Below are 15,238 nucleotides of genomic sequence, written 5' to 3'. Positions count from 1 at the left end.
TCTTATGCGAACTCTAAGAGAAAAATGAAACACTCTGTTGGGCCTTTTGAGGTTGATGGGGCAGCCATTAGCAATGTAGAGACTATGGCTAACATGCTTGGAGATCAGTTCTCTAGTGTGTTTTCAACCCCACTGAGTTCGGAAGCAACAGCTCATTGCTCTGAAGATGAGTCTGTTGAGATTGACATGGTTAGTCAAGCTGAGCGTTTAGATGATCTTGTAGTCACAGATCAAGATGCTTTAGAGGCCATCAGGGACTTGAGGCTTTCCAGCTCTCCTGGTCCTGATGGTGTGACATCTCAGTTTCTGATGAGATGCTCATTTGGTTCTCGCTCCTGTTTTCTCGTACTTGATGCGCTGCATCTTGTGATCAGGGCAAGTTTCCATTTTTATTAAAGTTAGCTCATGTTGTTCCAATTTTTAAAGGGGACATAAGTCGCTCCCAGTAATTATAGGCCGATTTCTCTCACTTCGAATATTGCGAAGGTGTTTGAGAAGATCATGAAGTTCAAACTTGTTGAATTTCTTGATATTCATAGTAAGTCCTTCCTCCTAGCCAGCATGGGTTCCGAGCACATTTTAGCACGGTTACCCAACTGATTGAACATATTGAGCGGGTTATTGAGGGACTAGAGAGCCATGAATCAGTTGATGTAGTCTACTTCAACTTTGCCAAGGCCTTTGACAAGGTAGATCATGGTCTTTTAGTTAACAGGCTCCATGAGATTGGGATCCAAGGCAAGGTTCTCAATTGGTTAAAAAGTTTCATTTCTGGTAGGAAGCAATTGGTTAAGGTTGAGGGATCCCTTAGTGACATACATGATGTCAAGTCAGGTGTTCCCCAGGGTTCGATCTTAGGGCCCCTCTTGTTTATAATATTCGTTGCCCCGCTTCAAAAGCTTAGTATCACTGCCAGTCTCTTTTCTTATGCTGACGATACAAAGTTAGTTTCTGGTAGGAATGGCCAAGATTCCAGTAGCCTTGCAAAGGACTTAAATTGAATCTACTCTTGGTAACTTATATCTTTATCTCTGGCTGTTTTTGATAGAAAAAACATGGCTTTTTTTCTCTCTACAACCTAATACTTTTAACTCCTTTTCCTCTTTATCTTTTCTTTTTTTTTACCCTTTCCTTTTTTTTTTTTTTTTTTTTTCCCTTTCTTTTTCTTTTTTTTTTTTCTCTTTCTTCTTTCTCTTTATCTTCTTTTCCTTTCCATCACAACCTATCACATAACACTTTAACCTACTTCCTAGCTAATAAAATAGTTGAATGAAAGGGACATTTTTGCGATGACTTGCATTGGAGTATGTTCATTTTATTAATATCAGTCGCCATATATTTACTTACAAGTACAATCTGACAACATGACAACGTCACAACAAAGCAAAACTGAGGCGAGCAATCAGGTTGGCTCTGGCACAGTCCATTGACAAATTCTGGCCTGCTCGTACAACACGTTCAGGACTTGATCCATCACTTGCTGGGCCTGAAATTGGCGGTACTCTAGAGAAAAGCATGAATGATCCTTCATTAGTGACAAAGTTTCCCCAATTGCGACCCAAGCAGCCTTACTTTTTGCAGCCCAGAGACGGCCCATCCTTATTTTTCCAGGACTTGGCCATCCAACAACCAAAGACCTGTCATCAAGACTAACGTCTAAAAAAAGTGTCAGTGTCATGGCCATTTCGACTTTGAAAACTGTGATTTCTTTTTATATAGCCAAGCACACTCCAGGTTGACTGATTACCATTGAATTAGATGGTTATTGGATACACAAGACGATCCCTATATTGGAAAAAATATATCTAATCACATATTCCACTTTTTTCCTCTGCTAGAATCATTTTTCCGGTTTTACTTTCGATCCACATCACTACAGCACGTTTCTCATCCAAAAGGTGGTTTCTGTGAGCTTTGACTTTCTTTATCTTGAATGGTAGCTTAATTTGAAGGATATCTGGTTGAGCGCTTCTATCCTCAAGCTTCTTCATTTTGACCTTGTTCACTATCAAAGGGGCCAATCACTTTTCACGGGATCCATATGAATCCCTAGATGAGCCATGCAGTTTGTAGAATGGCGCTGGCTTGGAGAGCCTCAGTTGATTCAAAAGGCAGGTGACGGCCTTCCGAGAGCCCCAGTGATGATGAAGTGTTGCCTTACAATTGAATTGACTGCCATCCGCCTTTTGTCTTTGTGGAGTGGCAATTCCTTAGTGTTGGATATGCTCTTCTGGAGAATCAATGTCTTAGCATCACGGTATGTTGGACATCACCTGATGTTATCCATCCTCTCGTGTCTCATTCACTCCATGAACGAGTTTGGCATCAAGTGAGTTTCTTGAAAAAGCTGTCATACTATGTTGATGAAAAACTTCCTTTCAATAGGAGTATAACTAGTTTGATGATGTCTTGAAAACGAGGAGAAATGTCCGTGCTGACGGTTGTGAGCTTCAAAATATGCCCACCCAAAACCAGAATTCATATAGCACTCTCTCAGTAGGAATGGATCTGATTAGGAGGCAATTCATAGCTTTACAAAACCTCGCTAGAAGACGTTCGATCTTCGACCGAGCTTTCCACTCCACTACTGATGTACTCCATGCCTATTCTCAATGCCAACTCAATGAACCTTGAGAAAAAACAGCTGCAGGGCTTGTTCTGGAAAATGACGTGGTTGTGCTGAAGTGGTTGTCATTTGCCCAAAAGGTCAACGACCAAATTCGAATAGGCATTGATAAGTAGCTTGCGGGACCACATAATCTTCAGTTTTATTAAAATTCTATTGCAAAACTAGTTTTTGTTTGTGCTCTGGGACTCGTACTACATTTTCCACTCATTTTAAAATAACTGCATTGATTGTGGCAAAAAGTAATGAGCATTTAAATTGCTTACATGGTTGAATGATTCAAAAATATCTTGACTTTCCGTCGAAAGTGTACATGTGAGGTTATAATATCCCGGGGCCTGTGCCTAAACTATAATAAAAAATCTAATCATAATTTTATATACTTTACACAGACAGATGTCTTGAATGGATTGATTCAAGGCACAAAAGAGTGATTACAAAATCACTTGAAAGTAAATCTGATCAGAAATTGAGTTTGAAATTCCTGATTGATGATACTCAGGTATTGAGGGTTGATCTGGAATGGTTTGGAGGAAGTTATCTAGGTGCTCCTTGAAATTGGGTAGTGGATTTTTTTTTTCATTTTTTTATTAATGTATTGTATTAGCTTGGAGGGACATGAAAGGCAAAACAATTCTTTAAGTTGCAATGGAAAACTCAAAACGCCCAGGGTTGCAATTTCCTTTGCCATACCAGCCTAAATGAATCCTCCTTCAAGGTCTTTTGACGCCAACAGTCATATTGTTAAGGCAACCAAGATCAAGAAATAGGTTAGATGTGTTGAAATCTAGCAAGGGAGACTTCAGAACCCAAAAGGGCTTTACTGCTTACTTGCCAGTTTGTACGTTATTTGTTAATAAACTTCGATAAGTTGTTCAAATTTATCAGATATGTTACATTCAAGTCTTTCTACGAGCTTAAGATGAGCAAACCTATGCTTCCAGGTCTATTTTGTTCAAAAGCATGAAGAAGAGAGCAAAAATTATGTCCATTTATATGTTCTCTATACCTTAGGCAAAGAGTAGTGAAGAAAACTACACTTAGCTATTTCAAATACATCCATGAAGACATGCAGAGATATTTGGATTTATTTGCCAATAAATTTGCAATTTTGGCTACTTTCTTGCCACCTTTGGGGCTTCCATTATTTTTTCTGCCTGAATCTCTAACCATTTTGATCCCTCATCCATAGGTTCTAGGCGCAAGACTCGGGATATTATAACCTTACATTACCGCCTTTGACGGATTGTCAAGAAAACTGTTGAACCACTCAACCTTGTAAGCAAACTAAAAGTTCATTACTTTTTTGCTAGAACTAATGCAGTCGTCTCAAAATGAGTGGAAAATGTAGTTCGAGTCCCATAGCACAAACAGAAACTAATAAATTTATCATTGGGACGAACGACTCCACTTTATTTGAAAGCTGAAGATCAGGTGAATTGTCATCTAGCTTCTGATGCTAAAGATGCCGACCCAGCCGCAGATGATCACATTCAAGCTTTTATGAAGAGCAAATTTACGGTCGTTGGTCTACGCCGTCTTTGAAGCCGCCTCCGGCTTCAAACCGACTGATTTTGCTAAAATAGATCTGGTCAAGGGGTATTGGCAAATGCCACTAGAGGAGAAATCTCGGGAGTTAACCACCTTCATCACCCCGTTTGGGAAGCTTCGTTTTCTCCGTGCTCCAATGGGATTTATTTCGACCGGGGACTCCTTTTCTTACAGAGGAGACATCGCTTTAACAGGACTTCCAATCCAGAAAGTAATTCATGGTATGGCTGTGGGGGTGGATAACTTCAAAGATCTGGTCCGTGTAACTTGTGAACTGTTGGAACGTTGCACTACCTATGGATTGACCGTGATTGCCCGCAAGAGTATTGTGGACGGGCCAGACACATCGAGTTTGTGGGATACTTGATTTCCCAAAACGGTATCAAACCTAACCCCAAAAAATTGAACGGTATTCATGATTTTCCGACTCCATCAAACCGAACCAATTTACGTTCTTTTTTAGGACTCGTTAATCAGTTGGAAATTGCTGCTTGTGCTTGTGCTCTTCGCGGATTACTGAAAGTCAAGAATCAGTTTCTTTGGCTTCCAGATAATGACTTAGCATTTGAGATGGTCAAGAAAGCCTTGATCTCTCCACCTATCCTTGGAATGTAGCTTACTGGAGCAGAGACCGTACTCCAAACGGATGCCTCAAAGCTCAAAGGCATAGGATTCGCCTTGATGCAATTTCATGATGGACAATGGCGACTCATTTAATGCGGTTCCAGAGTTTTACAAGACGCCGAATCTCGATATGCAATTGTCGAATTGAAAGCATTGGCCATTTATTGGGCCATCAGGAAGTGTAAAGTTTATCTTGCTGGGTTGAAGCACTTCGCGGTTGTGACTGATCATAAACCTTTTCGCACAATCTTCCACGATCAATTGCTCGATGCAGTAGAAAACCCCAGAATCCTTAACTACCGCTCTTGTCTCTCTTCTTTTAAGTTCTCCGTCGAATGGAAACGTGGAAAAGACCATTCTATTCCAGACGCGCTTTCACGAGCCCCCGTCTCTCCACCAGATGACGAAGAAGAAAATGACGATGAGAGCATCTCTCCAGGTCTACGTGTGGCCCTTGTGAACGCTTCAAAGATCGATCTCGCCCTGGAGAATATTTCCCGCCATGCCAGGGAGGATGAACTTTACCAGGAATTGAAATCTTCGGTTTTGAACAACACTGTTGGAAACATTCGTTCTGGGTAGAGCCACTTTAATCTATTATAGTGGCTCTAGTTCTGGGTATGTCTCGCTTTTCAAGAAGTTGAGTAATGAACTCTCAGTAGACGGCGATCTGGTCCTAAATTATAATTCCATCCTCAGCAATGAAATATGTGTTGCCATTACTCCCCAAAAGCCATCAAGGGATTGAAAGGATAAAACGCAGAGCCAGACACATCGTTTATTAGCCTGGTTTCGGTTCCGACATAACCAATTTAATTCAATCGTGTCGAGAGTGTGCCTTATTCCATTCTTATAACCCTGCTGAGCCGTTAATTCTTGACGATCGACCCTCTCGACCATTTGAGATGGTTTCTGCGGATTTCTTTTCATATGGTGGCAAAGATTACTTTGTATATACAGATCGATTTTCCGGATTCCCGTTGATCAAAAAATAATTCTTCTCCAACCGCTACCACATTAATTCAAGACCTTCGGGAGAAATTCTGCTTACTGGGTATCCCAAATATATTTCGTTCTGACAATGTCACTCCATTTGCGTCTTCAATGACCCAAGATTTTTTCAGTCGATGGGGTGTCACTTGGCGTTCGTCTTCGCCCCATTATCCACAATCAAATGGCCATGCCAAATCTAATGTCAAAAGTTTGAAGCATCTCCTCGCCAAGAGTGGGGGAGATTTGGGATCCAAGAAATTTCTTTTAGGCCTCTTGGAACTTCGGAATACTCCTCACAGTGATGGGCTGTCAGCTTGCCAACGATTATTTGAAAGACCTCTCCGATCATTACTCCCAACTCATGAGAAAGCATTTCTTCCAGAGTTTCAGAAATCATCAGTTCTCGCAGATGAAAAGCAACTCCAAGACGAAAAGATCCGGAAAGCTCTTTTTGATCGAACCACCCGGGTTCGAAAGAAGATTCCCATCGGGCACCAAGTTTTGTTTCAAAATATGATCACTCGCCGCCATGGGATACCGTCGCCACTGTAATGGAAAATAAAGCGCCGAGACGGTATCGTTTGCAATTTCCTTCAGGCAGATTTCTTGATCGAAGTTTGAAATTTATTCGCCGTATTCCTGATGGTGTTGATTTTCTAGATCCTGGTACCGATCAAGCGGATGACATTAACGATGAAGCCAAACTCAAACCGATCCGTACGAGCGATCGCACTCGGAGAGCTGTCCAACCATGCCATGCGAGACCAATCACGACAAGTCAAAATCGTCTTCGTAATTGTTCCGATTATGACCTTGCGCTTGAGGGGAGTTGGAGAGATTTGCCAGTCACACCTAATTGCTTCGTGCTCTGCTCTCCCTTCACGGGATCCTCGAGTGTCGCTGTCGATCGAGAGTTCTCCGATTTTAGATTATTCATGTCTTACTTCTATCCATGAACCACTGGAATATGGACGGGGATGGTAAGGTTGAAAATTAGCAACTCCAATTCGAGTCAATGAATTAAATTCTTCTTCAAATAAGGCTGGCCCCAGATCCCGGCGATTGCGTATTTCAAATGTCAGCTCAATCAAACGACTGGGTCAAAAGTTATGCCCTCTCAAAGTGCAGTACATAACAGAGCACAGAATGAATGACTTAGCCCTCTTCTGGTAATCAATTACCACAAGAGGGCTAGTTCGTTCATTCATTGAAGAGCTTTGTAGTGCCTTTTGAGACGGCATAACTTTTGATCCAGTCGCTCGATCAGGCTGAAAATTGAATTGAGTAATTTTTGTAGCCTGGGATCATTCTCATTTGAAAAAGAATATAATGCGTTAACGCAATCGCGAAAAAGCTAATTCCCAAACCAAGTGTCCCCGTCCTATATCCAGTTGTTCTCACGACTCTCACGATCATACGAGTGGCTCATATTGGCAAGTTGAATTGGCCTCAAAATTTTGGAGGAAAAGCGCTCCTAAAGATCATAAAAAAATGTAGAGGCACCCGAAAGAGAATTAAAGGCTACCTGGGAAATATCACCATTAACAGTGGTTGCCACAGTGAATGGAGTTTTAAAACGTATCAGTCAAATTGCTCGTACAAAAGGGAGGCCAAATGTATAATTTTACTAATAAGAAAGGTTGATGGCAGTTCAAACATAATCATAGAAAAGTTCGATGAATGCGTCTCATATTGTTTTTCAATTATTTGTATTTTAAGTGCCGGCTTACTTTGTGGCAGCCCTTATATCCTATTCTTTCTCTGTCAATGAAGATGTCAAATAAAGTATTGTATGTGTGATATAAAGCGCTTATACTTGTTTGACGTTTTATTGATTGTCCCAGGTTATACATAAAAGGGTATTTGAATCCACAGCGAGAAGACATGAAATCATATAGTTATCAACGAACGAAAAGGCGTACGAAGTGTCACAAAACATCACAGGATCTGATATTCCCATGTTGGATTGGAAATTGAAAACAATGGAATATCAAACAAACCCGTATCCTTGGATTCCACCTACCTGGTTTGCATGCAACCTACATCCCCTGAGCATCATCATTTTGTATCCTTGTCACCTCCTTCGAACATTTAGGGAACAAATACATAAAGCTGCCCAATGCTCAATGGCTTTATCCAAAACACAATTATTCTTGCACGTATTTTGCGTAAAAAGTAGTCTTTATAAGATTATGCTCCTTTGATGATTAGTTTTCTTATTTTGACCCATTTGACGAACTAGATCCTCGTGTCGGGTGGTTTTTGATAAATCATGCATTTTGTCACAACTCCAGACTAGTATGATACTTGGTATCCCAACCAATCCATGAATGAATCTGCGTATCACCATGACCTACTTCCTAGCTATTAAGGTAACTGAATTAAAGGGATATTTTCGCGATGACTTGCATTGGACAATATTCACTTTATTTATATCAGTCGCCACATATTTACCTAAGAAGAATTAAGTACAACATGACAACGTGTCAACAAAGCAAAACAGAGTCGAGCAATCAGGTTGGCTCTGGCACAGTCCATTGACAAATTCTGGCCTGCTCGTACAACGCGTTCAAGACTTGATCCATCACTTGCTGGGCCTGAAATTGGCGGTACTCTTGGTAGAGTTCCAAGGCAGTGACTGCATCTTCAGTGGAGTCGTGGTTGCCCCCTTGGATGTACTTGCCCAAGAAGTACCACGCCAGGAACTTCAGAGAGAGCAATCTTTGGTTGGGCAAGTGGAACAAATGGACCGTGTCCACCACTTGTTCCGGGGGAACGACCACATTGAGCATGCCGAAGTCGTTCTTCAGCCCGTGCCCCACGAAGATGCACCCCGCATCCACCAAGTACAAGATCTTCTTGTAGGTCGTCTTCATGGATGTCAAATACTTGGAGCTCATCTGTGGGTCCAGGTCCCCTGGGCGGATCCCCGAGTACTTGGTGACGTAGTCGTGGACCTCTTCCTCGCAAGAGATATGGTCGTCAATGAACGGGACTGCAAGAAACAGATAAATCATAAAAACCAAGTACAATCATTAGCGCTTGGTTCATGATGATAATATTGGAGTACGAAAATTCATTTTCATCATCATTAGTTAGTTTTAGGTTAGTATCCCTACCTCCGCACAAGGGACCCGATCCCCGGACGCAAGTGACACGTGCCACGGCCCTTTGAACAGGTTTGGTGATGCTCAGGCGTCCATCCAGACCCACAGACTTGACTTCCGGCTTGAGAGTGACAAACTCGGCATCCAAGGCCACCAGATCTCCAGCCACCGGAACTTCACTCTCCTCCAAAGGGCAGAACGTCGTGGGCAAGCCCTGACCTCGACTTGGATGGAAAATGTCAAAGCCAATTGGATGCTTTTGCTTGGGTGGGTGCGTGGCAGGGATGGTGGGAGTTTCCTTTGTCAATGGGTGGTTCACTCCCCTCCGCTGATAGACCAGAGTGGTTGGGATTCGCCAATCCACATTCAGTCCCAAGAGCTCGGAAACACAAATGGGTGCAATGCTGTACCCATTGAACAAGTACCATTGGCTGACCTAAACCGAATGAGAAAGTAAGGTCAATTAGAAACAATTCATTTCAATTCAGTCATTGTGAAGAAAGAACAACAAAACTCACCGGAGAACCCACCCTCGCGTGGTAGAAAGGGCCCACGTTGATGGCCGCCACAACATTTAAAGCCTGTCCAGTGCCTGGGTCACAGATCGTCAAGCACACCGATTGTCTAAACCAAGAAGAAACCGAGAACGTTCAGTTGATTCGCAGCACAATTGAGCAATAATACTAGTTGATATTACTCATTGCGAGAAAATAAGAAAGCAAACAAAGAAACAAACAGCTTACAAGTCGTACTGAGCCAACTCAAGAAGTTGATCCGACGTTCCCAACTCAGTGGCTCCTCCCTTCAAGGCACCATTGGCCAATCGGCGAAGCGTGAGGTGCTCCGGGATCCAGGATTGGCCGTCATCAGAGCAAGCGCTGGCCAATTGGGCGCATTGCTCCTGCCAAGTCAGGAGATTGTCACGTCGTTTGTCCAATCCCATGTTGACCGAGAGCGATGTTGGCAAACACTGAATTTGGCGTGTCGTATTGGGCGTCTGAAAACGCCGGCAACGCCCACACCACCTCGGTTCCGCCAACACTTGAGGCGAGTTCAGGCTGGAGCAAAGGAGGTCCTCAAAACTGGCCTTCTTCCCATTATGCTCGGGTCCTGTTCCAAGTGAATACACCAAGTCACAACCGTTTGTATTGTCACTTTCAACACCAAAGAAGCCGCGGCAATGAGAACACTTGGTCACGTTCACACCTTGCACTTTGCACAATCGAGAAAACCGATTGTCTACCACGAATCCGTCAAATTGATCAAGAATGAACTGACGCCATGCCTGTACCACTCCACTCATTTGAGAGACATTCACTGAATCCCAATCGTTGGAGAACACAAGTCCTTGAGCAATAGCCTCAGGATGAGTTCGCAGAGATCTGAGGAAGTTGTCGGGCTGACACAACAATCCGGGGCTCTGGTCCATCATGTGAAACAGAAACGACAGTTCACACACCAGACACTGATCAGCGTGGCAGCTATGCTCAAGGGCCATTTCACGCATATCCTTTTGGTAATACAGTTGTTGGATCATGGCAATACAATAGGAGTTATCCAGACAACTTTGAAGCCCACAGAACCCGGTGCGGTTGAATTGGTGAAAGTTTGTGCTGGGAATACCCCACTTTCCAAATTGGATGCGCAACCTTTGGTATTGCTCTGGCACTCGATCGATTTGGGACTGGACTATTGGCGCCTCGTGGCTGTTGTCATGGTTGATGCTGAAATAAGGTTCAAACAAATGGTTTTTTGTGTCAGAAGACCCATCGGCAATAATATTTTAATACTAATCATATAATACTAATCAATAATCTCAACACTTACCTGTTTGCATGTTCTTCTTTTTGATTTTGATGCTTTAAAGCAGTGGTGGCGTCGTGATTGTCCAAGGGGGCATCACCATCTTGCTGGAAATCGTACCAACCTTCCAATGGGTTGAAAATGGTTGCGACATAATTTCCGGTCATGGATGAATCCCATGTCATCCAAGAGAGCGTATTTTCCGTCCACTCTGCACCTTGTTGGTGAGCAAGGAATTCGTTGGCTGACGAGTTGCAGTAGTAGAATGTGGCCATCTTGGAAGATTAGTAATTTGTTAGTAATTTTTAGTAATGTTAGCTTGTCGAGACAAAGTTGTGATGTGACTTTGTTGGATACGCACGACAAACTGATGGTTGAATCCTGAATTCATGGAAATCTCCACTGTTGGACCGGTCAGCGCGCCGGCCTGGTAGCTGTTGGGCTATTGAATGCGCCGGTGTGTTCTTTTTTCACCTAATAGCTCCACGGGAGATGGGGTTGGGCATGTATATTGGTCAGCTACCGACCATAGCTCAGCAACTCTCTTATGATTGGGCTAGTTATCAACCAGAGTGTGCAACAATTTTTGTTGATGAATAGCTAGCTAGTATGATGAAACAATTATCGAGTCCTCAAACTCACTCCAGTAACCATCTTGAAAATGTCTACATACTTTGTCCCCACTTTTCGGGAATCAATTGCAGCTACTTGTATGTTACAACCACTAGTGCTAGAACCTTAACTTAACAAGGATCAAGTCTCTGAAATGAAATGGCTATTTTTGACAACACGGCGAACCAAGAAATACTAAGAAAATGGCCGACAAGAGGGGAATCTAATGTGACCCCACTGCATTGGAGGGGTTTGATATTAAGCGGCACATCCTAGGGTCTGATCAATGAATTTCAACGCAATTTCAATTGAAAACGTAACAAAGGATACTTGCAACATTTACGAATTGTTGAATTGACAAATTGCTCTGACTGCTCTTTTTGGCTTTGGCCTCTCGTCAATTGATTGTTGCATGTCTTCGTTTTCAGTAATGATTTATTCAAGAACCAACAATAGCAAACAAGCAAAAGTTAATTTGCCTTTTGTTACTATATTCTTGAGCATATATTTCTCAGGTTCTAAATAAGCGATTAGAAATCATTCATTCAGTCAATCAATTATCCCTCAACAGACAATTCTGAGCAGGCCAAAACTGAGTGAATGAGTTGTGATGACATTTTATAAAATGTTAGAAAATGTTCTTCAATGCGTTGTTAGAATACTTGTGGGTCCCTTGTCCCCAAGTCGTCTTTAATCGTGCTCAAAAACAGTCTCGTGCTAAATAACCCAGCCAGGAAGGGCAAGTGCCAATTAAGAATAATTTGATTTGAGTTGCTGGAAACAAACGTCTTTTTGGTCCCTTGTGCATTCATTAAATCATCAGACGCGTGCCCTTCCCTGGAATTAATTTTTGGTGGTGACGGAAGTAACTGAGAATTGAACCAATCACCAGTCAATCGTCATCCCCGCGTTATTTTTGAAGAATTCTAATGTTGACATTCGCACGTTGGTCTTGGCATAAACCGACGAAAAATCCGTCATTTCCCACGAGAATGGGGAGATGGGAGCTGAAATTTGGGAAAATTGAATAGCTCGGGTAATTCGGCCTCGGGGTTGCTTTCACTGGTGACACTGAACTTGCTAGCGATATATCATACTATTCCATGCCTTGATTTTCCTTGTTGCAGAGATTGGTACTTGACGTACCATTGTGAGTTTTCCAAGGATGCCATGCTTCAACCGATGGACTATTTTCGACTCGTCGCTGAAATTAGCATTTACATGAAAACTCCGGTGTTCGACTGAAAGAAATTTCAGATGTTTTATGTCGATTACACGCAATTTGTCTAGCATATAAAATAATTTCCACCAGTGGTCCCTTCAAAGCTGCAATCAATTCTTATCTGAAGTGCGTCTGCACCTGGAAATTGCCAATTAGGAATGGAAATGGCTCAATCAGAGGCTCTTTCGGTAGTTATTACTCGTAGGATTCTCACGCGATCAATCGGGCATTATTAAACGACCCGTCGGCCCCTCCCCAATGAGACATTTGAGCACCCGTCTCAGACTCAGCTCAAGATGGTCAGGTCGGTCCCCCAATATTGATGTACTCACTTCTACGAGTGGACAACTTTGTCTGAATCTTTCTTACTCTTTCAATGTGATGTGCCTTTGCAACAAAGGTTGCCCTGCTACTGACCTGCTTCAAAGATGCGGGTTTGCCAACTGTCCTAGCAATTATTTATTGAACTAAATAACGCACCAATTTTGCTTCTCTAGTAAACTTTTAAAGGTTAGCGTAGCGCCATTACAAAAGCTTTGTCTTAATACTTCAATCTGATTCAAACTCTAGACACAATTTGCCCATCCTTGATGATGAGGTGTCATCAGTTTTTGGGAAGTCACTAATTCGCTTTTCAAAATGGGGAATAAAGCTCCATAAGTTCAAGCAACCTACCCAAAAAAATATCCTGACATCCTCTTCTTTCCCTCTTCAAAAGTCCAATATTGACGTTAGATCTGTATAAATGTTGTTGTTATTGATGAGGAGCCAAAAAACTGATAGCTAGACCCCCAAAAGAGCAAAAATATCTTATGGGAGGATAAACGGCCATTAACTGAAGTACGGGAGCCATGATGTTTTTCAACCATTGAATTAGTGATGTGGGTTTCTGATGACATTCCAGCTACTGTTAACGTCTGGATCCCGACTTTTTGATGACCCGATTATTCCTGAAACAGACGTCATCTCGCAACCAATACAGATCTATAAGCCCCATCTATCTTACTTATTGAGCGTCCTTGTGTTATTTCTTGTCACAAAACTCTCATAACACTATGATCTTCGGTTTTCATCCAATTTGATTGTTGTTGTTGTCTATCGAGCCCAAATCGTCTTTCCACGTCAAATTTTAAAGGAGTGTGCCCTATGAGAATAAGGATTGAGAGGACTGTAGTTCACGAGCATAATCGGTTGGCTCTTTAAAGTTAAAGCGCTCGAGAGATTGATGGTGTTTTTCCANCCTATGAGAATAAGGATTGAGAGGACTGTAGTTCACGAGCATAATCGGTTGGCTCTTTAAAGTTAAAGCGCTCGAGAGATTGATGGTGTTTTTCCAACAACTAAATCAAGAAAATGTGCTTTTCTGATAACGTCTAGATACCGTTCTAGATTCTAGGTTCCGACTTCTGTGACCTACAGATCATTCTTGAAAAAGGTACTAACACTCATTGTCTTCAACAAAAGACTCGCTGGCTGAAGAATTCTATAACCAACTTCATTTAGGGCCCTTGTGTGTAAATACGAATGCCTAAACTAAAATAAACGTCCTTCAACATAAAATGATGGTTTGAAAATCGTAACCAGAGCGTAAGTTCATCCCACGTCCAATATTTTGAGCTCGTCCCCAATAGGAAGGGAGTGCAAGAAACTGCAGACAATGAGAATTGGCCGGCATGATTGATTGGATCTTTAAAAATTAGAATAAGTCACTTAAATTGTCGAGTACCTCAAAAAGTATCTTTTGCTTTTAAATCATTTCAAAACCATAGACTCATCAGGTTCAAACTCCCTCCGCCCTTTAAATGTCCTTCTTGTCGAAGAATGCCACCCACCAACATGCAAATTTTGGAGGAAAAATGTTTTCCATTACATTCTAGTCCCCAGAATGTTGTGTCAAAACTAGGAACAAACTGTTATAGCTTGTTGCCCATTTGGCAAACAAAAATATTGCTGGAACACACCGAATGGCAATTGGCTGTTTTATTGGCCATCCATTTCGCTTTGGTGGTACCACTCATTGTATCTAAAGAACAAAAGTACCATATAACAATTTCTTACAAGAATGATTCATATTGGGTGACTTTTCAAAATATACATTCTTTGATCAATTGACACATTGCGGAGAATTAAAAGTGTCCTCTATATATGTTTCCTCTACTTTGTGCCGAAGATGAAGCTATCAAGGAGGTCGGAAGGTACAAAAAAAATAATTGAGGCCTGATTGATTGAGCAAAACACAAGACATATATCTTTATTGGTGCGATTGCGCTTCGGCAATAATTGCGCCAATCGAAACCAAACCCGCTCTTGGAGATTTTTTCGCATTAACAAGCAATCTTTGTTTCAAATTATCTTTCATTTGAACCGTCAAAGATTGAACTTTATTGCACTACATTACTTACAAAGTGCATATAGATGATTTTGTCAATAATTTTGATCCTGTCACCAATACATAGGATGAGAATTTTATGTCTCCATTATTGATGTCTGACATTTCAATTGTTCGCAGAAGGCGGGGCAAAAAAAATTGCCCCCCTAGATAATGAGAGCGCTCACTATTCAAGACGATCAGCGATTTATTAACTATGGCTGAATTGGCAAGCTTATCGTCGTGCCGGATAGTGGCCAGCTGTAGCTGCGTCGGTCAGCTTGGGCGCCTTCCAATGGAATAACGGAGCCCTTATAAATGGGGAGATTTGC

General features: G+C 41.9%; 1 protein-coding gene across 1 annotated transcript; it reads right to left on the bottom strand.

The window, feature by feature from the left end:
* Positions 1–8,218: 8,218 nt before the first annotated feature.
* Positions 8,219–10,994, bottom strand: LOC131892264 (PAN2-PAN3 deadenylation complex catalytic subunit PAN2-like). Its single transcript, XM_059242056.1, has 5 exons — positions 10,729–10,994; positions 9,645–10,625; positions 9,420–9,525; positions 8,914–9,337; positions 8,219–8,789 (listed from the first exon to the last, which is right to left on the bottom strand). Exons 1-5 carry the CDS (start codon positions 10,977–10,979, stop codon positions 8,308–8,310), a joined length of 2,244 nt encoding a protein of 747 aa, XP_059098039.1. The 5' UTR covers positions 10,980–10,994; the 3' UTR covers positions 8,219–8,307.
* Between the last annotated feature and the right edge of the window lie 4,244 nt (positions 10,995–15,238).

The sequence above is a fragment of the Tigriopus californicus genome, chromosome 12, assembly GCF_007210705.1.
Source record: "Tigriopus californicus strain San Diego chromosome 12, Tcal_SD_v2.1, whole genome shotgun sequence".
NCBI lineage: Eukaryota > Metazoa > Arthropoda > Copepoda > Harpacticoida > Harpacticidae > Tigriopus > Tigriopus californicus.
Note: the sequence above shows the minus strand (reverse complement) of the source record. Positions and strands in the feature narration are given on the sequence as shown.